The 24,195-nt window shown below is 37.1% G+C and overlaps 1 protein-coding gene across 1 annotated transcript; it reads left to right on the top strand.

Annotated features, from left to right (window-relative positions):
- Positions 1 to 292: 292 nt before the first annotated feature.
- LOC107850016 (mitochondrial substrate carrier family protein C) lies at positions 293 to 24,195 on the top strand. The gene is made up of 7 exons (XM_016694507.2): positions 293 to 1,979; positions 4,970 to 5,387; positions 11,140 to 11,284; positions 12,421 to 12,536; positions 12,622 to 12,700; positions 21,271 to 21,504; positions 23,658 to 24,195. Exons 1-7 carry the CDS (start codon positions 911 to 913, stop codon positions 23,985 to 23,987), a joined length of 2,391 nt encoding a protein of 796 aa, XP_016549993.2. The 5' UTR covers positions 293 to 910; the 3' UTR covers positions 23,988 to 24,195.

Genomic DNA, 24,195 nt, shown 5'->3' with positions numbered 1-24,195 from the left:
GTAAAAACTAACACACATTCACATTCAGTGTATATATCAAATTAATGTTCTGTACTATGATTAAGTGATTAAATTAAGTAAAATATCTGTTAATTAATTATGATTAAATAACATAAGCTCTAAATTCAAGCGCACATATATATATATATACCGAGACCGAATATGTGTAATGCCAACAAATTGTCCAATTTCCCACTAGACGCTGCGTCACCCAATATTATCTACACTCACCCTCAGCCCAGTCATTTATCCAAATCCTACCTTCAAAAATATATAAATTAAAAACTAACAAAATACTCTTAAAAAGAGAAAGAGGAAAAATAATAACATTTTCAAATATATATTCCAATTATAGTTAAGTTAACCCTCCAATAAACTCCAGCCACTCCATTACCCCGATCCAAATGACAAATATATCGCTCACTTAGTTTTCGTATAAACTGAAAACCTCCTAATAAATAGTACGGCTATTTCTGTCATTTAAGAAGAATCATCACGCACAAGTGGACGTCTTTTTTTAATTTTATTTTATTATTCTTCTCTAAATTTCTAAGATTATCTTACCTCCAATGATATATGAATTAAAAAAAAAAAGAAAAAAAATATGAGGCTCTTTTTCTGAGTTATTCTCTTTTACGGTCATCACTTCTCTGGTATTTGATCTGCAGAATTTTAGTGGCTTCTAAAATCTTAGTGGATAACAGTAACAGGAAAGTTAGAAAACCAATTTTCTTGTCATTTTCAATTTTTGTGTAAATAACAGTTGACCACGTTGTACAGCTCCGAGTTTGAATTGATATAATTGAATTGTGCTGGGGGCAATTGTTTTGCTATGTTCTCGTACAATTAGGGATCTGTTTGTTTTGTGAATAGTAATAGGATTAGGGTCTGTGAAGAAGGGTGTTGAGTGATGGTGGCATCTGGGGGTGGAGGAGACCCTGTCGAGTCATTTCTGAATTCGGTACAATTGTTTAAGAATGCATTTTCCCCAATAGAGTCAGGTATTAAGAAAGTGGCAAAGGATTTTGAGCATTGTTGGCCGCTTGCTCCAAAGAATGAGACTCCTGGATTAGATGTCAAGAAAATGTGTGCAGCAAGTAAGCAAGACGTGGCTGCTAGTGTTGATGAGAAAAAGAAGGGCTTGCTCATAAAGTTACCCATTAAGATGTTTGTTGGAATGTTTGGGAATAATAATAAAGGGGCCAATAATGTGGCCAAGAAAGGGCTGAAGGAAAAGTTTGGTGTTGGAAAAGGAGATGGTGGGAGCTGTGTAAACTGTCTGCAGTTTGATGTTGCTTGGTCATTATTAATGAATGGTTTTGTTCAGGCTGTTCCGACCCCGTTTAAGTCTGTGAAAAAGCCGTCTTCAAAGGCGAATGAGGACACTGTGAGGGTGAATCATGTAAAGAAGTCAAGTGATCAGGTTGTTATTCGAAACTATGATGGAGTGAAGGACAAAGAGGAAAACAATTTATCTTTTGAGTGCGTTTTTGGTTTTCTTTTTGATCAAATAGCCATGAAGCTTCAAAAATTTGACTTAGGAGTACAACAACACGAATGCCTCAGTCAAATTCCTCAGCCTGCCAATCAGTTTGATCATTTTAAGGTGCTAGTCAGTATTATAGAGGGTAAAAGAGCTGATGTCAATGGATTTCTGGGGAATCTGAATTTTGCAAGAGTAGGAGGTGTTCCTTCAAGTATTGTTGATGTAGGTTCTTCTACAAGAGAAGAGAGAGAAGCTGGTGCTAATGATATTGATGGTCAAGATGAGAGCACAGGAAATTCCGCAAAAAGTTTAGCGAATGGTTTGCTTAGTATTCCATTATCCAATGTCGAGCGTTTGAGATCAACATTGTCCACAGTTTCAATAACAGAGCTAATTGAGCTTTTTCCTCAGTTAGGGCGGTCTAGTAAAGACCATCCTGACAAGAAAAAGCTGATCTCTGTACAGGACTTTTTCAGATACACCGAAGCTGAAGGTATGCCTCTCTCCTACTTTTAAGTTGATCTGATGTGTATCCCGTTCAAGTGAATTTGTCAAAATAACTTTTTAAGCTTTTCATATTTGTTTCTCTTGGTCACGAATCAAACAAATAGTGAGTTTTCCTCATATCTGTGTGCCATTTTGTGTTACAGTAGACTGATTACTACTTCTGATCTTCTATTTTATATTACAGAACATGTTTTCTTGGGTCCTTGGTTTAAAGGAGAAAGGGCGATGTAGGAGTCAATAGCATTAGCACCATACTCTGAGAACTATGTGGTCATAATTGATCTTATAATGTTGATTTCTTTGTTTGATTTTCCTTTTGTTTGCAGCTTTCTATTCTACGTCGGGTTTGTCTTTGTATATTTTCTGCACTTCTTCAATAAGATTAAACTATATTTCTGTTGTCTCTTAATTCAGCTTTCATATAATCCGTAGTTATAGTGCTGTACACTAATGACTAATCTTTGTCAGATAGTTATTCTTTCAGACAATGTTAACCGCTTGCAGTGTGTTTGGCAATCCAGTGCACCAGTATTTGGCTAGTTATTCCGCTCATGTTTTACACATTTATCAAACCCATGAGAAGTTTTCTAGTTTTCTGTGATTGAAAATGATGATCATTTTAGCAATCTACACTCCGTAACAACCTGTCTCTAATTCTCCTTGAGCATAGAATTTCCTTGCACTGCCTGTGTGCACTCCGCAAGGCTAAGCCGATTCTGAACCTGGATAAACGAGGGGGGTTGTACTAGATTGACAGCAGATAAATGGATATATAGGATTCATTTAGCTGATCTTAAATATTTTAGGACCCACAGTAACTGAGTGATATAAGATTTTCTTTACTCTTCTTGCTTTAGTGAGCTCTTCCATACAAAGACAATATGTGCCTAAACTATAAAGAGCCTTGTCTAAGGTTTTCTTTCCCATTTTCGCCTTGTGTCATATATCAAGCAAATGCACATCTTCAATAAACAGTAACCCTGTCAGCTGCACTGTTTTCTAGCATCAGAAATAGTGGATAACAAGGGAACTATTTCTCTTGTAACATGAGACAGGAGACACATTAATGTATGCGCATACTATGCTGTTCCACGTACCTCTGCTTAAACTTGTTGCCCCTAGCTTAATTAAAGCCTTAATTTTACATATTGAGAAGCTTGGAAAAATAGTTGGTAATGCTTGACTTTCTCTAAGAATTGATTTTCCCAAGTCTTTTGAGGTTCAGAGCATCTGTTCTGATGGCTAAAATAGAAACCTCGTAACTATTGGCACGTAGTTTGTATTATCTAAGGGGCATGGTAACAATATGTTCAGTGAAAATATGAGACGTGGAACATGTCTGATAGATAATTGCATACAATATTATTGTCTATCTGGTTGTATTTTGCAATGACATTGTGCTAGAAGATGTGGCTACACAAGAAAACTGCAAACTCAAGATAAACAAGAGTGGAAGCACAAGAAATATAGCTTGTACCAGGTTTTGACTTGTAAGAATAACTAAAAATTTCCCTAGAAGAAAATTTTGTTAATGTGGAATTGGATGAGATTGCAAGTTTAAGGAAACACAGAAGTAACTGGAACATTTTTCCAGTAGCTGAACAACTGTCGACGTGATTGAAATAAATGATTCCTTCTATTATGTGCACCTTTTATTTTTATTATCATTGTCATTGTCATCAGCGTTATTACTATTATTGTTATTGTTATTGGGTCAAACACACAGACAAACACTTAAACTTGTCTGAATTTTTCATATACACTTAAACTAGGTTCCCTATACTATTGAACAACTTATGTTATCAAATGTGTGCCTATTGAATACATATTTGACAACTCTAAACCACTTAAAGTGTGTGAATGTCATTCGCTGTGACGTGGCAAATGAAACAAAGGAAATTATGTCACATCAGTAAGGAAAAGAAAACGGACACGTTGGGAAAATAAAGACATTGGCTTTTCTTTGTTTCTCCTTACTACTTCCGGCGCTTACCAGCCATATCCAATTGCAGTAGCCACTGTTACAAAATTAACCCTACATGTTCAGCTCATTAGGCAGCAGTAGTCGTGCTCCTCTTTGTGGTCATGCTGTAGCTTTTCTCCATTAACTTGCAACAGTTCTAATCTAACATGGAGGTACCTGGAGGTTTGACAATGGGGAGTAGAACTTCGTTCGTTTTGGCCAGTGAGAGAGATATCCTCCAAATGAGAACAAAACTGCAAATCGTTTTATGCTCTGAAGTACCTTGTGATTTCTTCACCTTCTTGCTCTGATAACAGAAGTAACTTGATCAATAGTTTTGGGACCATACAAATAATCTGATGAAATGAATATTGAAAAGTAAGACTTTTATGTTCTAATTTTCAGAAGCTGTTTTATCGAATTTGACTTTGCCATGGGAAATACGGCAAGTCGAGCTTGCAGTCATAATGTCCAATTTCAAAGAAATTACTCTCCAAGATAGATTGGAAGATTCTGATATCTCAGGAAGAGGCTGCCATTGACGTCCATATTTAAAAAGGATATGAATACTTTAAAAAGGAGGATGATAACATTGACCAGATTCAAACATATAGTTTGATTGAAAAGAAAACGATAATGGTTGGAAATCCATTTTTTTAAGTGAAGTTTCATAGTTTCCTGCAAACATATACCTTGTTCTGTAACTTAGAGCAATTGCATGTGTCCAAATTTGGTTGTCAAACATGCACTGTGCCATGTCCGCTGTATGTGTTTAATAGGCACATATTTTTCAGCGTTAGGTGTTCACTAGGTCAGACCCTAATTAAGGTGTCTAAATGAAAAACGTGGACAAGTTTAGGTGGGTCTCTATGTATTTGACTTTATTATTATTATCTTTTGGTCAGGATGAGGCTGCCTGCTACATACAAGAACTCCATAATAAGTAATTTTCGGCAACTAAATTTCCATATTGTCAAACATGCCCTTAGTCCTGTGTTGTTGCAAACTTGCAGGGAAGAGATTCTTTGAGGAATTAGATAGAGATGGTGATGGCCAGGTCACGTTGGAAGATCTTGAAGTTGCTATGAGAAAGAGAAAATTGCCAAAGAGATATGCCCATGAACTCATGCATCGTGCTAGAAGTCACTTGTTCTCAAAATCTTTCGGGTGGAAACAATTTCTGTCGTTGATGGAACAGAAGGAATCTACCATCCTGCGGGCTTATACCAGTCTTTGTTTAAGCAAGTCAGGCACATTGCAGAAGAGTGAGATACTTGCATCACTAAACAATGCAGGACTTCCAGCAAATGAAGACAATGCTATTGCCATGATGCGATTTCTAAGTGCGGATGCAGAGGAATCAATTTCCTATGGACATTTCCGGAACTTTATGCTTCTACTGCCATCAGATCGGCTTCAAGAAGATCCTCGGTAGAATAACTTTACCCTTTTTAAATGATATGATAATATTATGCATTCGATAATTTGTTAACACGTAATACAGTAAGATGTTAGAATATAAAAGAAAGTTACTGAAAGAAAGTTACAGTGATTAGATTCTTGTTTAGGTTTGCATTGGTGGTCCAGCTTTTGGCTTCCATTAGGTAACACTTCCCAAGTTTTGGCTGGGAAAGCTAGATTTTTTGTTTGAGTTAATCTGGAGAAATGAGTTGATTAGAGGCTTTTCTGTGGGATTCTTTTGAAGACAATATTCAACTGTTAATCACGTCTCGTATTGACTGATCATTTGAAGATCAAATATACAGAGGCCTAAATGATAATTAATTTCTAGCATCAGTGGTACTGCTGTGGCATTTCAATTGCAAGGTGGGTGGGGCCCTTCTCCAGACCTTGCCCATAGCAGGAGCTTTAGTGCGCTGGACTCCCCCTTTTTAGCGGTACTACTGCACGAGATTAATCACTGTTCATGTTTATGCTAGTGGAAATGAAACTAGAAAAGATGTTTGTAGGGGCATAACTTGGAAAAACAAGTTACCCGGATGGCATATGTTGAGTTTTGTAATGTTTGTCCCTTTAGATGTCCTGTGTCTGATATGGGACATTATATCACCCAACTGGATAAATGGTTATTGAGGCCGACAATTGTCTTAGTAAAAAGGAAGAGATGGATGATACCAAGGTTTTGGGCTGACAAAATTTGCCTTTGTTTCTTAAGACCAACAATGAACATGGCTATTTACAGCTATGCTATACTATTGAAAATGATATTCTTGCATTCTTCCTTCGTATGTAGCTAAATACAGAAAACATAAAAGAACTTTTGGAACTATCTGGTTAGGATATTTATATATCATCCAAGATCATATAATACAGTGACTTCTCCAAAGATATGAATTGAGGATACAAAAGTTTTGGGTTTTGGAAGTTGTTGGGTTGGTTCTTCTAAATTTTGTTAATTTTGAGACATTATGATCTTAATTATATTTTGGCCGCATCACAGAAGAAGTAGCAAGACATACAACAATTTTGAGAAACAGCCAGCTATTGTACATCGGGGAGTTTATGTTTTAATCTGAGCACATTAATATTTTGCCGTGGGAAAATATTGTTTTGTATTAGAAGTATTAGAAGTTTTGGCTTTGGGAAGACAGTGGAGTTGGTTCTTTATAATTGGGTACTTGCGAGACTTCCCTTTTTCAGTGTGTGTCAATTTTGAAGGTTTAGATACTACAAAAATATATTTTTATTCATAGAGTATTTATACGAGAGTTGGTTCTTTATAATTTGGGTACTTGCAAGACTTCCCTTTTTCAGTGAGTGTCAGTTTTGAAGGTTTAGATTCTACAAAAGTATGTATTTATTCATAGAATTGTACAGTATTTATGAGAGAACAATTAATCAGAATAAACTAATTAATTGAGAGATTCTTGGATCAAGGGACTTCCTATAATCTATTTCCTAGAATAACAACTAATATATTTTCCTAAGATACATGCTATCCCATATTTACAGGAGCTGATTACAATCAAATCTGCTAGTTGATTTGCGGATCAGATTTCAATCAAATCTTCCAATCATTGTGGAGCATATTATGACTAAATCTGCCAGCTCATTCGACACTCCCCCTTAAGTTTGCATGTAAATATTGAACATGCCAAACTTTCTAACAAATGACTCAAAGGTAGTTCTGAAGAGGCCTTTTATGAAAATATCTGCTATTTCTTCAGTTGGAACGAAAGGGATACACACACATCCATCTTCAATCTTCTCTTTAGTGAAGTGTCTGTCCACTTCAATAGGCTTTGTTCTGTCACGTTGAACTAGATTATGAGCAATGCTTATGGCATCCTTATTGTCACAGTACAACTTCATTTGCAAATTCATAGGTTTCTTAGTTCTTTCAGAAATCTCTTGAGCCACAATATTTCACAAATTCCATGTGCCATGGAGCGATACTCAGCCTCATCACTATTTCGAGCCACCACGTTTTGCTTTTTACTCCTCCATGCCACTAAGTTTTCCCAAACAAATGTACAATATCCGGACGTAGACCTTCGATCAATAGATGAACCAGCCCATCCGCATTTGTATAAACTTCAACACTTCTTTGCTCATTTTTTTTTTTTGTTTTGAAGAAAACCCCCTTCCCAGGAGAACTCTTTAGATGCCTTAGCATTTGATACACAACTTCTTAGTGTTCTTCTCGTGGAGAATGCATGAACTGACTAACTAGGCTCACAACAAAAACAAAGGCTATATCAGGTCAAGTATGTGACAAGTAAATCAACTTGCCAACCAATCTTTGATATCGACCCCTATCAATTGATTTTCCATCCTTCGCAAACTTTAGATTCGGGTCAATCGAAGTTTTAGTTGGTCTATAACTACTCATTCCCATTTCCTTTAACAGATCAAGAACATACTTACTTTGTGACACTATAATTCCTTGTTTTGATCGTGCGACTTCCATGTCGAGAAAATGCTTCAGCAGGCCTAAGTCCTTTAACTTAAATTCTGAGGCAAGACGCTCCTTTATTTTTTTATTTCAACCTCATCATCTCCTATGAGGATGACATCGTCAACATACACTATAAGAACTGCTATTTTTCCTTCTAGTGAATATCGAGTGAACATTGTGTGATCTGCTTGTCCTTGCACATATCCTTGTTTTTCCACAAATTGAGTAAACCTTTTAAACCAAGCCCTTGGAGACTATTTTAGATCATAAAGAGATCTTCTACGTATGCATATCTTTGACTTGTACTTTTCTTCAAAACCCGGTGGGGGATCCGTATCGACTTCTTCCTCTAGTTTCCCATTCAAGAAAGCATTCTTCATATCCAACTGTTGAAGAGACTAGTTAAGGTTTACCGCGACTATCAACAGAACTCTAGTTGAGTTTGGCTTTGCTACTAGAGCAAATGTCTCAAGATTGTCAATGCCATATGTTTGCATGAACCCCTTAGCTACTAGGCGGGCCTTATACCTCTCCAAGGATCCGTCTGACTTAAATTTAGTGGTGAACACTCATTTGCAACCCACTAATTTCTATCTAACAACTCCCATGTCTCATTTTTTTCAAGGGCTTGCAATTCCTCCAAAATAGTCTCCTTCCACTTGGGAACTCGTAGAGCATCTTGCACAGTTTTTGGGATCTCCACTCTAGAAAGTTGTGAAGTAAAGGCTGAATAACTAGGAGACAATTTTTTATAGGACACAAACATAGAAATAAGATAGTTATAAATATTTCTAACACCTTTGTGTTTTGCAATAGATAGGTCCAGATCTAAGAAGGAATTAGAAATAGAATAAGTTGGAAGATTACCTTGAATTTTAGGAAGGTCTTGCAGATTTGACTTTCGATAGTGTTGAGGATCTTTGGTCTTTTTTTCTTGAGTTCGGTTCCTTCTCGAATACACTTGTATTTGTTTTCTCAGTTCCCATTTTTATTTGTCATTTGAAGGCTCTATAGGTTCAATGTCAAAGTTTTTATCATTTAAGTCACTTAAGTCCCTATCATCTCTCGAATCATTGTCTTTTTCATCTCTTGCATCACATTTATTCATATCTTCTCCTAGATCCCTCACATTGGTATTTATTGTAATATCTAGCCCTTTATTTGTCTAATGTTTAGTTTCCTCAATATCCCAAAAAGATGAATCTCCACCTACGTGATATGCCCCTGAAGATGAGTAGTAAAATAAAGTCGGTATTTAAAGAAAGTTATATCTATTATGACAATTATCCTCCCCGACTAAAGATCATAACACTTATATCCCTTTTGATTTGGAGCATATCCTCTCTTTTTTTGCTTTCACACTATCCACAGAACACTCCCATTCACCATTATAACACTGGTCTCACTCTTGCCACAAAGACACCATTTCCTTGTCACCCTGCTTAGCCTGCCATAGTTTAATTTTCAACTCAAATATTTGAGAAACATTTTCTACGTCAAAATATGTCTCCCTAATGGCTTCCTCACATCCTTAGTAGTAGGTAAAAAAAGATAAGGTTTACCTATGATTGCTTCCATGGAATTTATTAACTAGGCTATCAAGAGTGGATTCTCTGATCTCCACATATTCATCTTTGGGTTTCCGACTTTCGGCTTTTTCGTCTCTCCGGTCTGATGTTTCAACTTTCCGCGACCATCAATTGCAAGCTTTACGGACTGCGTCTATTCCAAATAGTTCTTCCCGTTTAATCGATGAGAAGTTAACTGGAAGGACATGTGAGAAGCATTGCCTCCTTGAGTCATCAGATTTTCTGTTGGAACTTCTAGCGAAGAACTTTTGTCTTCATTTGATGATCCAGAAAGAAGATCTTCTTGGAAAGCCGATTTGTCCATGTGATATTAGGAGAAAACGTCCTGCTCTGATACTATGAAGGTTTAGATACTGCAAAAGTATATATTCATTCATAGAATTTTACAGTATTTATAATAGAAGAAGTAAGATTAAAATAAACTAATCAATCCCTGATTCTTGAATCAAGGAATTTCCTCTAATCTATTTCCTAGAATAACAATTAATATATAATATATTTTCCTAAGATACATGCTATCCCATATTTACAGGAGCTGATTACAATCAAATCTGCTAGCTGCTTTGTGGAACAGATTATGACTAAATCTGCCAGCTCATTCGTCAAATTTAATGGACAATTAATGGGAAGATCCCCTATAATATAGTTACATAACTATGAATCTCTATATAATGGAGTTCCTCGCTAGCCCCCAAGGCTTTGGTTCAAGCTCAACGCATAATGTGTGGGTTAGGTACACGTTTTGAGTTTTAATCCTTCTGTGGACAAAAAAAGGTATTTAGGTGGGAAGGGTAGAGGTGCAGGTCCATTATGCACTGAGTTTCGAACCGTGTACCAGACTACCAGTTGGCTCTTGGGGATGTCTTTGTTGCCAAAGATTAAAGTGTTTCCAGGTTACACATGGAGTATCGTGTGCACACCACCAAATATGCCTTGAGTAATTAGATCTCTTAAAAGCTGTACAATTATGCATGTAGTTGGTAACTGCTTTAAGTAATCACATGCAATACTCAATTCCTACCCCTTAATTAGCTTCCAAATCCATTGATGGTTTTATTGCATTTGGAAGTATTATCCACATTAGCAAAGTAAAGGCAGTATCTGCACATAGCAAATAAATCAAGCATTGAGTTTAATAACACTTGCAGTTTATGTAAAGACGATCTACATTTCCTCTCCTTTTTATTACTCAAAAGAAAGGAATGCATGTGGGTCCCCCGACATTATAGCAATCAGATGCTGTCTGCAGATGAAAGGGACCTTGATATTTGTGAAACATTACATAGTTAAAGAATGTTGAAGCACAAAATTAGCGAAAAGAAAAGAGATGTTAGAGAGAGAATAGTATGATGGAATAGAATTCGTAAGTGGAATGTTTTAATGTTCGATTAGAAAACGGCGGAGGATTTGTGTGTTATTAAATTTCAGATCAAAATTTCGCATACTCGCGATATCAATTTTTCATTTTTGGATGTAGATGCATGTGACAAGTTCAGTTTCCTTTTTTTGTCTCTAACAATTATTTTGTTTATGGTACATGCAATTGTCAGCATTGCAAAACCTGACTGTTACTTTATCTTTAATTGATGATATGGAGCCTTACTTCAAAGCACAAGTCTGTTTCTAAACCTTTTTGCGCATGTTTGTTGGTGTTCTGGTGGTGTATAACATACAGAAATATCTGGTTTGAGGCTGCTACAGTAGTTGCTGTTCCTCCACCTGTAGAAATTCCTGCTGGAAGTGTCCTAAAATCAGCATTAGCAGGAGGCCTTTCCTGTGCATTGTCTACATCTCTAATGCACCCTGTGGATACGATTAAGGTAACTTGTTTTTCCAGAAGCATTTACTTGCTTGTGTAAATAATACATGGTGTTACTGTTTGGATTTCCAGTAAAAAGTTACCCAGAAAGGTAAAATATGACTAGATAATCTTGGGTAAACAATTCAAAAGGAGCTCCATTGTCCCAAAGCAAATTTACTTCCTTTTTGGTTTGTGCCACATATATCACCTATTTCCGGAAAATGAGAAATCTTCCTCCAAAATCTTCAAATTAACATAAAACTGATGCTAATTCATGATATTTCAAACTTGATATAGCATCTTACTAACTAATGGTTCCTCTTCATCACATTCCCGACCATTATTTAATGCATAGTCAATGTAATATTTTTTTTTTTTAGCTTAATAAGTGGTCAAATTAATGTAGTTAATTGGAAATGAGGTAGTAGTATTCAACAGTATTTTATTGTTTTATGTGATAGTAAGCACATTATATGCTTTCATTTTGTCTTCCTTTACCATAAGCACACCTTACAGAGGTTTGTATTTGTATTATACATTTCTGATTGTAAGCCTGTATCTACACCCTTTAGGATTAAAACCTTTGTTTCGTGCATAGATAGTTTACTCTTCTTGGTCATAAAGTCTAAAGGAGAAATACAGAAAGTGAACTGGATGGAAGGTCTCTTCAAAGGATGTTATAATAAAACATCTGACGTCTTTGCTTTGTTTTATACTTTAGATGGTTGATTACTGGTTGCGTTTTAGTTATACTATTATTTAAAATTATTACTTAAGAAGTATGTGGGGACATGTTGAAAGCGTATGTAATTTCCTATTCTTGATGAAGATTTTTTAGCTTGAAGATGTATAATTTCTTCTTACCAGTTCCTCAATAGGTAATTAAGTTCATGCAAGGTTATATATTTCATATGATCTTTTTCATGTTTGGAGTTACGTATGCTGTGTCTGGAAAGTATCTTATTGTTTTATTTGTGATTTATATAAACATGTTTCAATGAAGCATAACTAACTCTGAATCAAGGTGATAAGTCGGTCATTTATCGTGGCATTATTTTTGTGGTTTAGTTGGGTACGCTGAAGTTGATGTAGAAAATTAATTAGCAATCACTTAGAGTGAAAATGACTTTCTAAAACTTTTGGCTGGTTCCTCAGACACAAGTACAAGCATCAACACTTACCTTTCCACAAATCATATCAAAGCTTCCTGAACTTGGTGCAAGGGGATTGTACAGAGGCTCTATTCCTGCCATTGTAGGCCAGTTTTCAAGGTTAGTTGTTTTCTGCTTCGTTCATCTAGCTTGGTAATAATTTATTTTTCTGTATCTGGATCATAAATTTGATTGATTTTTGCAGCCATGGATTGCGAACTGGAATTTTTGAAGCAAGCAAGGTTTTGCTGATTAATATTGCTCCTACACTTCCAGAACTGCAGGTAAAGGCTTAGCAGTGGAGTCCTTCCTAGGTGTTTTCCCTCTCTTCTAGAAAATAATGTTCAGTTTCCGTCATCTAAATTTAAAGCAATTCCATAGTACCATACCAAGATGGTGTCATCCTTACAAAATGCAAGCAGGTATTCTCACTTTGCACCAAAAATACAAAGGAAATGAAAGAAAACTTTTTAGTCTCAACTCGGTTCTCAACTTTATCAAAGGTTCTCTGTTCAATTTCTTTCTCTTTAAAATAACCAAAAATACAAAGGCAAGGTCTTCCGTAAGTTCTTCCTACAGCTACAAAGCCAGTTACTTTGGAATCGTATCTATATCTATTCTAGGAGCACCGGATGAATGTCGAAACTTGAAAGCTGCATATGTCAAAGCCCACAACTCCCAGACTAAGTCGCAATGAAGCATGAGGTGGTTGACATCCCAGTTTCTTGGACAGGCAAGTCAACTAACCACTCTGCATATCCTCGTCCTTAGGTTATCGGTGGTCAAAACAGCCCCTAAGACTTAGAAGCACCGTTTTGGATGCTTCTCCCCACTCATTTTATCTGATTTTCTGACTGTTTAGCTATATAATCTCAACAAATATGACTTCACCTCCTCATATGCCCAGTGTTGAAGGGTACTTTGTTAAAATAGGAGTAGGAACAAAAATATAATATAGAATCCTACTTGAAAAAAGAGTACTTTGTTAAAATAGGAGTAGGAACAAAAATATAATATAGAATCCTACTTGAAAAAAGACTGTAATGTAGTGTCTCACTTGGAAAAGGATTGAAATGTAGTATCTATAAATAGGGTCTCGGTGTAATAATGTAGATACACAATTCAATAATATTCTTCTCCAATATTTTTCACATGGTATCATAGCCTCAACGGTCTTGGTAGAGAATTTTTTTTTAAAAAATAAAAGTTTTCGCAGCTGGCGGGCGGTTATAACTCATATAGCTGCCCTTCTGGCCAATGACATGCTGAGAAGGACTGTTTTGAGAAGAATATGAGACAGAGAAAGTAGTCAACGTGCTTCTATCCGGTGGCTTCTCAGATCTGATTTGTGTAGCATCGTGCATTTTTCCATTAACTACTTTCTTATATATCTGATTTACGTAGCACCGTGCATCTTTTCGGGGACTACTTTCTCTTATCGGAGTTGTGTAGCGCCGAGCGTCTTTCGGTGACTCCTTAGAGCTGATTTGCATAGTTTTATGCGTCTTTTCGGTGACTCATCGGATCTGATATACGTCGTTTCACTTCTCGTCTGTATTGTGCTAAAACCAACACCATCAAGAAGTCCATTGTCTCCTTGCAATCAAACCCCAACCAATGCCACTATGAATCGACCTCCCACGCGCCGCTAGGCATCTTCGGCGCGCGAGGCTGTTTCAACATGTTTTTTGGTGACTTTCTTGTTCAGAATCTACTCGTCCCTTGATTTCGAGACAACCCACATATTTTATACCCGAAATATTGACTTTCCGACGACGTTTACTACTTTTCTAACCACTTTTTTCAATTTGTTCCTTTCCAACTGTGGTTGCCCAGACGTCCCGAGTAGTCCTTACCAGTTTTTTTGCTGATATCTTCACCAACTCCCTTACTGGTCCTCTTACTAATTACATCTATAACAAGCTCGGTACATATTACATGTATGCACCACATATGCACCAGCTGGAGGGGGGTATGGTGTGGTATTAGAATAGGAGTAGGAACAGAAATAGTATATAAAATCCTACTTTGAAAAGGATTGTAATGTAGTGTCCTACTTGAAAAAGGATTGAAATGTAGTGTCTATACATAGTCTCAGTGTAATAATATAGATACAAAATTCAATAATATTCTTCAATATTTATCAGTGTAAAGATATGGATCTTGGGCATAATGCTACCCCAAAAGCTAGCTCATGAGGGAAGGATTTTCCGAGTCCATATAAGGAGACCAATTGCCCATCCCTTATCCGATGTGGGTCTTGTAACACTTCCTCGCATGCCCAAGCCTCGTTAACTCGTTAACCGGAGCATGGACAGTATAATATGGGAGCCTAACATCTGTGAACAAAAAATTGGGATGGGGCGGACTCTGATATCATGTAAAGAATGGATCTTGGGCCCAATTCAACCCTCAAAGCTAGCTCATGAGGGGAGGATTGTCCAAGTCCATATAAGGAGACCAATTGCCCATCCCTTTTCCGATGTGGGACTCTTAATAGACTTTTGAAAGATATCTTCGGCTGCTTATCTAATCCCAGCTGCTCCCCGATTTTGTCCCTTGCTAGTGAAATAATCACAGGAAATCATTTCTCAGAATGTATTCACCCTAATCTTGAATGCAAGCCGGACTCTAATTCCATTTTTCACCAAGAACCAGACGGATTTGAAAAAGTCCAATCTTCCCTTTGGTAGACCTTTCTAAAGAATCGTCCCATAGGAAAAGGTGAGAAGTCATGTCCTTTGGTAACGAATCGAGTACTTCACATTAATCAACATCTTCCAAATGGCCTTGTCTTCATTGAGGTACCTCTAGCTGCTTTCGCAGCAAAGCGCATCTAAACATCCCCAATTTCCGTATGCCTCTATTCTCTGTATGCTTATTGAGTGCTGAAGGTAGTTGTAGTTTGCAACCATGTACTGATTTTACAAAAGTAATATAGTAAGAGGGATGTGAATTTAAAATTGGTAGTTCTTGGATAAAGTTGGGTATTGGCTTAATTAAGTTACTTTTGCCTTGGTCTTAAAAAGATTGGACCTTAAATTTTGCAGAATGGAAGACATATCAGTTTTTATGCTGACTTTGACAAGTTTGCTATCTCACCTTTTCAACGTCGATGTCTTACATATGTCCATACTATGAAAGAATTGCTCTTTCTGGTGGATGATCTTTCTTCCAAAGGGGTTTTATCGAACCAATGCATATGCCTGAAGCCAATCTCTTTGGTATATGGGAAAGAAAGAGCATTAGTTGGGCTAGGAGTCATTAGATTGTTCAAATAGAATTCCCAAGCTACCTACATAACAACTAGGGAGTTTGTTTTGCTATTCCCAAATGAAATATGATTTTCCTTATTAGAAAAGAAGTTTGTTTTTCTTATGCAATCTTCACTCCTGTTGCTTGACTTTAGCTGTGTCTGTTTACATGGTGCCTAGTTGAGGCCTCCTCCTTATTAACTCCTCTTATGACCAAGAAATCATCAAGGATCAATGCTGCATGGTTCAAAGCTCGGTGAACAATAGGCTCGCCTCTCTACCCTTCTTGACTTAAATACCAGGCTTTTGTCTATTGAAGGGCTTGAACTCATGAACTGCGCTTAACCCACACATCACCTGCTTCTCTCTTACCACTAAACCAAAGCCCTGTGATACCACACGGTATCTACAAGCACAAAACAGTCCACACACAAACAATAACAACCCTCATTCACCCGCAACAACAAGACACAAGCGGTACAAGAAACAAACACTAACTTAAAGCGATAAAGAAGATAGTTAACTTGACACAAGGAGAACACGTAATGTAGCAACTAAAGAGTATATTAAACTCTAAAACCTCTACACAACACGTTAACAAGCACCAAGTCCTTACGGTGACCGTCAAGGGAATCAACTCACCTCAAGATCCACCGTTTCCAAGCAACAAACAATATTGGCTTTTCCAAGCCCTAAACTACAATGGTTAATCCAAGCCCTAAACTACAATGGCTAATCCAAACCCTAACTAAGAACTATACTAAGGTGGTCTACTCTCAAGAGAGAGGATTTTCAATGTCTCATATTTTCATCATTAAACAACTAATTAAACAACTAATGAGAGAAGACCTAAAAAGTCCTACTTATAGTATATTACAAAAGAAGACAAAAAGACCACTTTGCCCTTAATGAGAGGGGCTGCCATGGTGTGTAAATACACCATATGCAATGTCCAAAATACCCTTAATGAAGGGGCAGCCAAGGTGTGTTGAACTTGAATGAATGGCACCTCTTCAATGCTCTCAAAATCGAGGATGGTTTATACTTCAAGGCTTGTGGTTCTCGGGTTAACAACAATGTAAGCATCCAAGCAACCTTCCACACGGGGGTTGCTTTAAGTCATGCTCAAAACGGGCCTTCCTTGCATATCCTTGTGCTCTCGGGGTGACCAAGTCTTGAGCCTTTAGGTGTTGGCCTCCAAAGATGTCATCAAAAGCTATAACCATGGCTTGTATCAACCATTAAGTGATTGACTTGTATCATCCTCCCCTCCTTGAAAAGGATTCGACCTCGAATCCATACCTTGCAAAACAAGAGTAAGGACAAACAAGCACAACTTACTTATGGCATGAGAGTTAGAGTTAGCACAATAATAAACATCATCATGCCAAGGCGGAACATACTTGAAATATAACCATGAATCCGTTGTGTTAGTCATGAAAAGCTTAGCAAAAACATCACAAAGGGCATGGTTATGACCAGTATCAAGAGATAAAGAAACTACAAAGGACTCAATAGTATCCCGAAGTCCCAAAGGTAAGGCTACCCGTAACTTAGGGACCATAAAGCACAATTGTTTCCTTACCCCTTCAAGTGACCTCATCAAATGTGGTGCCACTATTGGTCTTAAAGTCCACCAAACACACATGACATAGTCATTAGAACAAGTCAACCAACCAACAAGTTTCGTACCTCTACGTAATACAAATCCAAAACTAACATGGATGTCATCATAGGCAAAGAGTTAGTATAGGAAAGAACCAAGTGTAAAGGTATACACGGGTGAAGATAAATCATTTAAGCACATACACATTCTTTCCTTCAAGCAAATAGGCAACTTGGCATCCTCAAGTTGGTATTTATGCAATGTAAGCACAAGTATGTCAAGCAAGGATGCAAATTTAGAAACATTACCCAAGGAGTCAATGACACCTTTGCCCTCGGGTTTTCAAGAAGGACTACACATTCCTTACCCTTAAGCGTGCTCTCATCTTTCAAAAAGAGATTTCCATCTTTAGGAGGAATGTTGTCACACCACAGTGGATTAGCATATCGTCTATAGACTTCAAGGCAATCTATACCATTATTTTCTCCACTAGGTTCCTTAGGAGTATGTATATCATCTTCAAACAAGACATTATACCTAAAGAGAGAATGATCTATCCCACGGGCAGATTTGAAACTAGCAAATTCCTCACTCTCTAAAAGATCAATATCAAGTTTTAAAGAGGTTTCAAGCATAAGATTGTCCCAAGAATGGCTCTCGGGTTCACTCCCATTTTGTTGACCAATATTTTCAAGTATTTCACTCACTTGAGTTCTATTAATCACATCACACACATACTCAAGTCGTGGACAAGTTTCACAAATAAGTTGGTCAACACAATTTTCACACGACGATGTACTTTCATTCAACGCAATAGCTTCAACACTAGGTGGACACACGTTAATCTTACAAGAAGAGTCAACTCGGGCATCTATAGGATCAACTAGTGTATCCACTCGCACAATATGTACATCATCCACAAATGGCAAAGAATCAATATACTCACATGTTCGTCTTTACCTCGGTGTGAAAGTTCGTCACAAGCTTGGGCAGCAACATCCTTCGGGAAGCTCTCATCGCAAGTTGTTTGGACAATTGGATTTTGAGGGAAGAGTTTGGGTAACAATTGGCGTATAATTTCAATGTGCCGTTGCATATCTTCAAGATCGTCGTTGATGCGATCACACATGGCCTTGAAATTATGGGCAACCATGGTACCTAACAAAAAAAAAGGACAACAACAAACAAAAGAAAACAAACAAGATTAGTAGTAAAAGCTCCTCACCAACACTCGTATACACTCACCTTTGTGATTCTCATAATTGGAGCGACAAATATTGAAAGTTGCTTATACTCCGATAGTCAATAAGATGTCAATCCTACTTGGCGGCCAGAATGGATTCTTGTTTTGATTGACTTAAGACACAAAACAAAATTCACTTACGAACTTGAAACAAAGAAGTTACTCCGAGTTACAAACGAGAAAAGCACACAAATAACGAAGACACGAAAGAAACATATTCAAAAACTAATTTACAACTTAGTAGGTATTTACTAGTTGCCAATTAGTATAAGAATAAAAAAAATGGAACTAAGAATCAACAACAAGAAACTAAGAATCCAAGATTTTGAGCCCCAAGTTCCGGTATTGTACAAAAATTGGTGATATGGCGGTTTAGGATTGGTTGAGGTTTTTGAAAGGTTCTTATTTTTCCAACTTTGAAATTTTGGTTCAATTTTCAATTCTTGAAGAAGTGTATTTCGGCGTTGGAGAAGAAAATTATCAAGATTGGAGCCCTTTCTCACATTCAAAAAGGTTTGACTTGTCTTACACCTTTTGGGCAAGACACCTTTTTGAAGGGTTGGTGGCCCTTTCCTCTTTTGGACACCTAGAAAAGTGTTCTTTCTCTTTTTTGGTACAAAGTCTTTTGTAGATCTTTTTGTCCCCCTTCCCTTTTGGTAGGTCTTTGGGATTTGTTTTCAAGACTAACAAAGGCCTCAATTCTTTCTACTTGGCTTTTGGATCAAGCAGCACTATTGAAGAGCTTTTTTGCAACTAGACATGAAGATAGTCTAGAACAACAAGAACTTTCAATAGAAGTTTGAAAACCTAGCCTCACTTTGAACCTCCAATAATCAACAACACCTTTTTCAAGCTTAAAAATCACAACAAAATACCAACAACATGAGCTCAAACCACACCTTCGAGTTTCGGTCCACACAATAACACTAGCAATGTTCATGCTCTTGAAAACGTAACAACAATACCAACAAAAATGTTCAAGCTCAACTTGGATCTAGACTCAAGGGTGTTAGTGAAGACAAAACTAACACTTAGAAACAACTAAGACAAGCAAAACACACCTAGATCTCGACACAAATCTCGGCCAAAACAACAACAAGAACATAATTTCGGCCAAGAACACAAAAAATGGACAGATTTGGCTCTTTTTGATTTTTCAGTTCTCTAACACTTTTTTTTTTATTTTCAATTTTATGAGCCCAAGATTGATCTTGTGGGAACAAGATCAAGCCTTGCTCTGATACCAAATGATACCACACGGTATCTACAAGCACAAAACAGTCCACACACAAACAATAATCCCCCACATTCACCCGCAACAACAAGACACAAATGGTACAAGAAACGAACATTAACTTAAAGCGATAAAGAAGATAGTTAACTTGACACAAGGAGAACACGTAATGTAGCAACTAAAGAGTATATTACTAAAACCTCTACACAACACGTTAACAAGCACCAAGTCCTTACGGTGACCGCCAAGGGAATCAACTCACCTCAAGATCCACCGTTTTCAAGCAACGAACAATATTGGCTTTTCCAAGCCCTAAACTACAATGTTTAATCCAAACCCTAACTAAGAACTATACTAAGGTGGTCTACTCTCAAGAGAGGGGATTTTCAATGTCTCATATTTTCATCATTAAACAACTAATGAGAGAAGACCTAAAAAGTCCTACTTATAGTATATTACAAAAAAAGACAAAAAAACCACTTTGCCCTTGATGAGAGGGGCTGCCATGATGTGTAAATACACCATGTGCAATGTCCAAAATACCCTTAATGAAGGGGTGCGATGTCCAAAATACCTTAATGAAGGGGCGGCCAAGGTGTATTGGACTTGAATGAATGACACCTCTTCAATGCTCTCAAAATCGAGGATGGTTTATACTTCAAGGCTTCTGGTTCTCGGGTTAACAACAATGTAAGCATCCAAGCAACCTTCCACACGCGGGATTGCTTTAAGTCATGCTCAAAACGGGCCTTCCTTGCATATCCTTATGCTCTCGGGGTGACCAAGTCTTGAGCCTTTAGGTGTTGGCCTCCAAAGATGTCATCAAAAGTTAGGGCGACCATTTGACTTGTATCACCCTGGGGTCTGCTTCTTGTTTTCCCTTGTATTATTGTTTCCAGCTTATGATTCTCATTGTGGTTTATCTAGTTCTCATTTAGAATCAAGGTGGCTACCCAGTAGATTCTGCCTTCTGACGGTTCATTTTATTGGGGGGCCAAATTTGAATAATTTCTGTTGTCTTAAATATATATTTTTTTAAGCATCCTAGGGACGAAACACAATTGTTGAGTAAAAAAGACTACTCGTATTAGGTTGAATTTTGAGGGACATTTCTCATGGTTTTGAACTATCCAAGTGTCCATGGCATCTGCTCATCTTTCAGTGGGACTAAAGATCTTTCCCTAGAAGCTAATGATATTTAGGGAAGACAAACGAAAATGATACAATACTCTTTCTTTCACATTTTTCAGTGTGCTTGTTCTCTTTGCCCCTCCTTCCTGGTTTTGATGCTCTAGTCAAATTGATATTCTTGGATGCCACCTGCGATGCTGTTTCATGTATGCCTAGTAGTACCTGCACAAGAAGGCTTGAACATATCAAAGTAATGAGGGAAGAGAGATCAATTAGTTGAGAAATTATCATGTTACTCAGGATCATTTCTGACCGAGTTGGTTCATTTTTTTGGATTCACAAAGGAAGTTACTTATCCATTTTGTTGTTACTGGAATGTTGTCTAGGTTCAATCTGTGGCATCATTCTGCAGCACTTTCTTAGGTACTGCTGTGAGAATACCTTGTGAGGTGCTCAAGCAAAGATTGCAAGCTGGTCTTTTTGACAATGTTGGGGCAGCAATCATTGGCACTTGGCAGCAAGATGGTCTTAAGGGTTTTTTCCGTGGAACTGGTGCTACTCTCTGCCGTGAGATTCCATTTTATGTTGTAGGCATGGGCCTATATGCAGAGTCCAAAAAGGTGATTTTGCACTTACTTTAAGCTCTCAATAGCCTTAATCTGTATGATTTCTTTCCTGATTTCATCCTTTCCAAGTATCAGTTTATTTTGTTAGCTGTAAAAGGTTAGTAACAAATATATGACCGAAAATCAGGAAAACAAGATATTGAAGGAGCAGAGTAAGACCTAAGCCAAGATATAGAATTCATAAATTCCAAAACATTCCCTTCTTGCATGCATTCTTCTCTGCAGCGTAACTCAACGAGGCATAAGCATCTACACTCTGTGTAAATCAGCTTTAAAATCTGAGAGTCATCTTCAATTCCCCTATATTCAGATTAAGCAGAAACTGCGATATGTGAAAGCACCTCACCTTTTTTTTTTTCGGGGGTTTGGGGGGGGGGGGGAAGAGGGGATCTTAGTTTAGTTCATTACAAGAGCTGGCAACACTGTTAAATGAATATTTGAGTCTTAACACAATTCCAAAAATTAACTCATGAGCGAGGATTCCCATATCTATAAGGAGAAAACAACCCATTTCCACAGCCGATGTGGTACTCTAACACCCTCCTGTATGCCCAAGGCTGGACGTCTAGAGTGTGGATAATATAATATGGGAGGCCCAACTTTGTGTAACCAGGAATAGGAATGAGTCTTAAGATCTATTACAAAGTTAAGAAAATAATTGGGCCTAATTCAACTTTAGCATGAGGTGAGGAATGCCCAATATCATATAGACACCATTTCATCATCAACCAATGTGGGACTCTAGCAAACACCAACTGAAGAAAAAATCGGTTGCCCTAGCGATAACACAGCGAAACATCTAATTATTGACTAATTCTGTAGTTTTGTGACCTGTTATTTGTTACAAAGTAATGGATGTACATTCTGTATTTTAGAAACAGCAAAAGATGTAAAAAGAAAAAGACGGAACAAAAGAGTTATAGTACTTCTAAGTAGAAAACAAACTTGCAAGGAGGGATTTCAAATTGACAGTGAATCTTATCTTGTTCCGTTATGGGGTGCTAGAAGTGGCTTTTGTTGGATTAGCTTCATCTGTTTAGGTCTTTTATCTCCTGGCATGTGGCGCATTACCTGGAGCAATGTTAAATGCATATGCTATTCCAAAACTCTGTATTATTTTTCTTTTTTAGCATTACAGTGATACTTCTTCCGCATCGAGAAAATTTTTATAGCATTCCACTTATGATATTATTTGTGCAATTTTTTAATTTTCAATCATTAACATTTTGAACTTTAATTGGTTATTTTCTTTATCGGTGTCCCAACTTTCACTTATAAAAATTTAATTAACTATTTAAATTTTAAATTTTGAGTAATGTTTATCTATCAAATTAACTTTTTGACTATTCTTTTTATATTTTCTTTCACTATCAATATTGTTATATATTTTCAGACATGTTGTAATCAAGAAAAGCAAATGTAATTGTATGGTAAGTATTTCTAGATTCACAATATCGCTAGTGTCATTGCAATTGCATAGCCGAATGCTATAAACATTCTAATTTACAGTACATTCTTCTTCATATAGGATTACATTACTTACCTTATTATATAGAGTAGTTATTCACCTTACTGTAGTAGATTAAGACTCTTATATAAGGAGCCCGGTTGAATAATGTCCTCAATCATGTCTCCAATAAATATCATCTATATTTTGTTTCATAACCTAGTATGTTTGTCAGATTAACATTCTAATTTCATGTCCAATTAAAGACAAACTATTAAATGGGATGGAGGGGATATAAAGTTTTTCCTAATCATCTGGATTTATTCAACTTTTTGACATAGGAAACCCATCATGAGGATGTTGTCTCTGCTATATAAACTCGTTCAATTTTCTGAGACGCAGTTGGATGGATCAACGACATCTTTATAAAATCTGTTGTATGGATTTGTTGATGTGCGATGGTAAACAAATTTGTTGAATGTTACAATCTCCTTCCTTCGAGTTTAAGATGTGTATATTGCCAACTTCAGCTTAACAAATTATTATCTTGTTGCTCTCTGTCGATGAACCTTCTGATTACTTTTCCAGAAAGTCCGTTTGACATTACTCAAGGTCATAATCAACCACTAAATTGATTGTTTGACACAAAGCTGTCTTACATTCATTTCTTGTTGATAAAAATCGTTTGTGTTTATTCTAGGCTGTGCAACAGCTTCTGGGGCGAGAGTTGGAGCCTTGGGAAACAGTTGCCGTTGGAGCTTTATCTGGTGGTTTGACAGCTGTTTTAACGACTCCATTTGATGTGATAAAGACCAGAATGATGACTGCTCCACAAGGAAGGAGTGTGACGTCGTCGATGGTTGCATTATCAATTCTTCATCATGAAGGGCCCGTCGGATTGTTTAAAGGGGCCATTCCTAGATTTTTCTGGATTGCTCCTCTGGGTGCGATGAATTTTGCTGGCTATGAGCTAGCGAGGAAAGCCATGGACAAGGATGACACAGAGCAGCTTGCTCAGAAAAGTGGCTAGCAGAACGAATGTACGTCAACTGAGATTTGTTTACTGATCGTACTTGTTAAAGCTGCTGGGAAATTTTGAACCTTTTCCAACTCGCAGAATCACATTTAAATTTGTCGAAATCCCTGTTTTTTCTTTTTAGAGGAAAACCCTTTTAGATTTGGTCTCTGAACAGTTGTAAATTGCCATTAGCATCATGTTCATATTTTGCTTTGTAACA

The sequence above is a fragment of the Capsicum annuum genome, chromosome 12 (assembly GCF_002878395.1).
Source record: "Capsicum annuum cultivar UCD-10X-F1 chromosome 12, UCD10Xv1.1, whole genome shotgun sequence".
Taxonomy (NCBI): domain Eukaryota; kingdom Viridiplantae; phylum Streptophyta; class Magnoliopsida; order Solanales; family Solanaceae; genus Capsicum; species Capsicum annuum.
Note: the sequence above shows the minus strand (reverse complement) of the source record. Positions and strands in the feature narration are given on the sequence as shown.

Coding starts and splice junctions, on each gene's coding strand:
- LOC107850016 (XM_016694507.2), top strand. CDS start 911: ATGGTGGCATCTGGGGGTGGAGGAGACCCTGTCGAGTCATTTCTGAAT. Junction 5,388..11,139: donor CGGCTTCAAGAAGATCCTCG/GTAGAATAACTT, acceptor TATAACATACAG/AAATATCTGGTTTGAGGCTG. Junction 11,285..12,420: donor ACCCTGTGGATACGATTAAG/GTAACTTGTTTT, acceptor CTGGTTCCTCAG/ACACAAGTACAAGCATCAAC.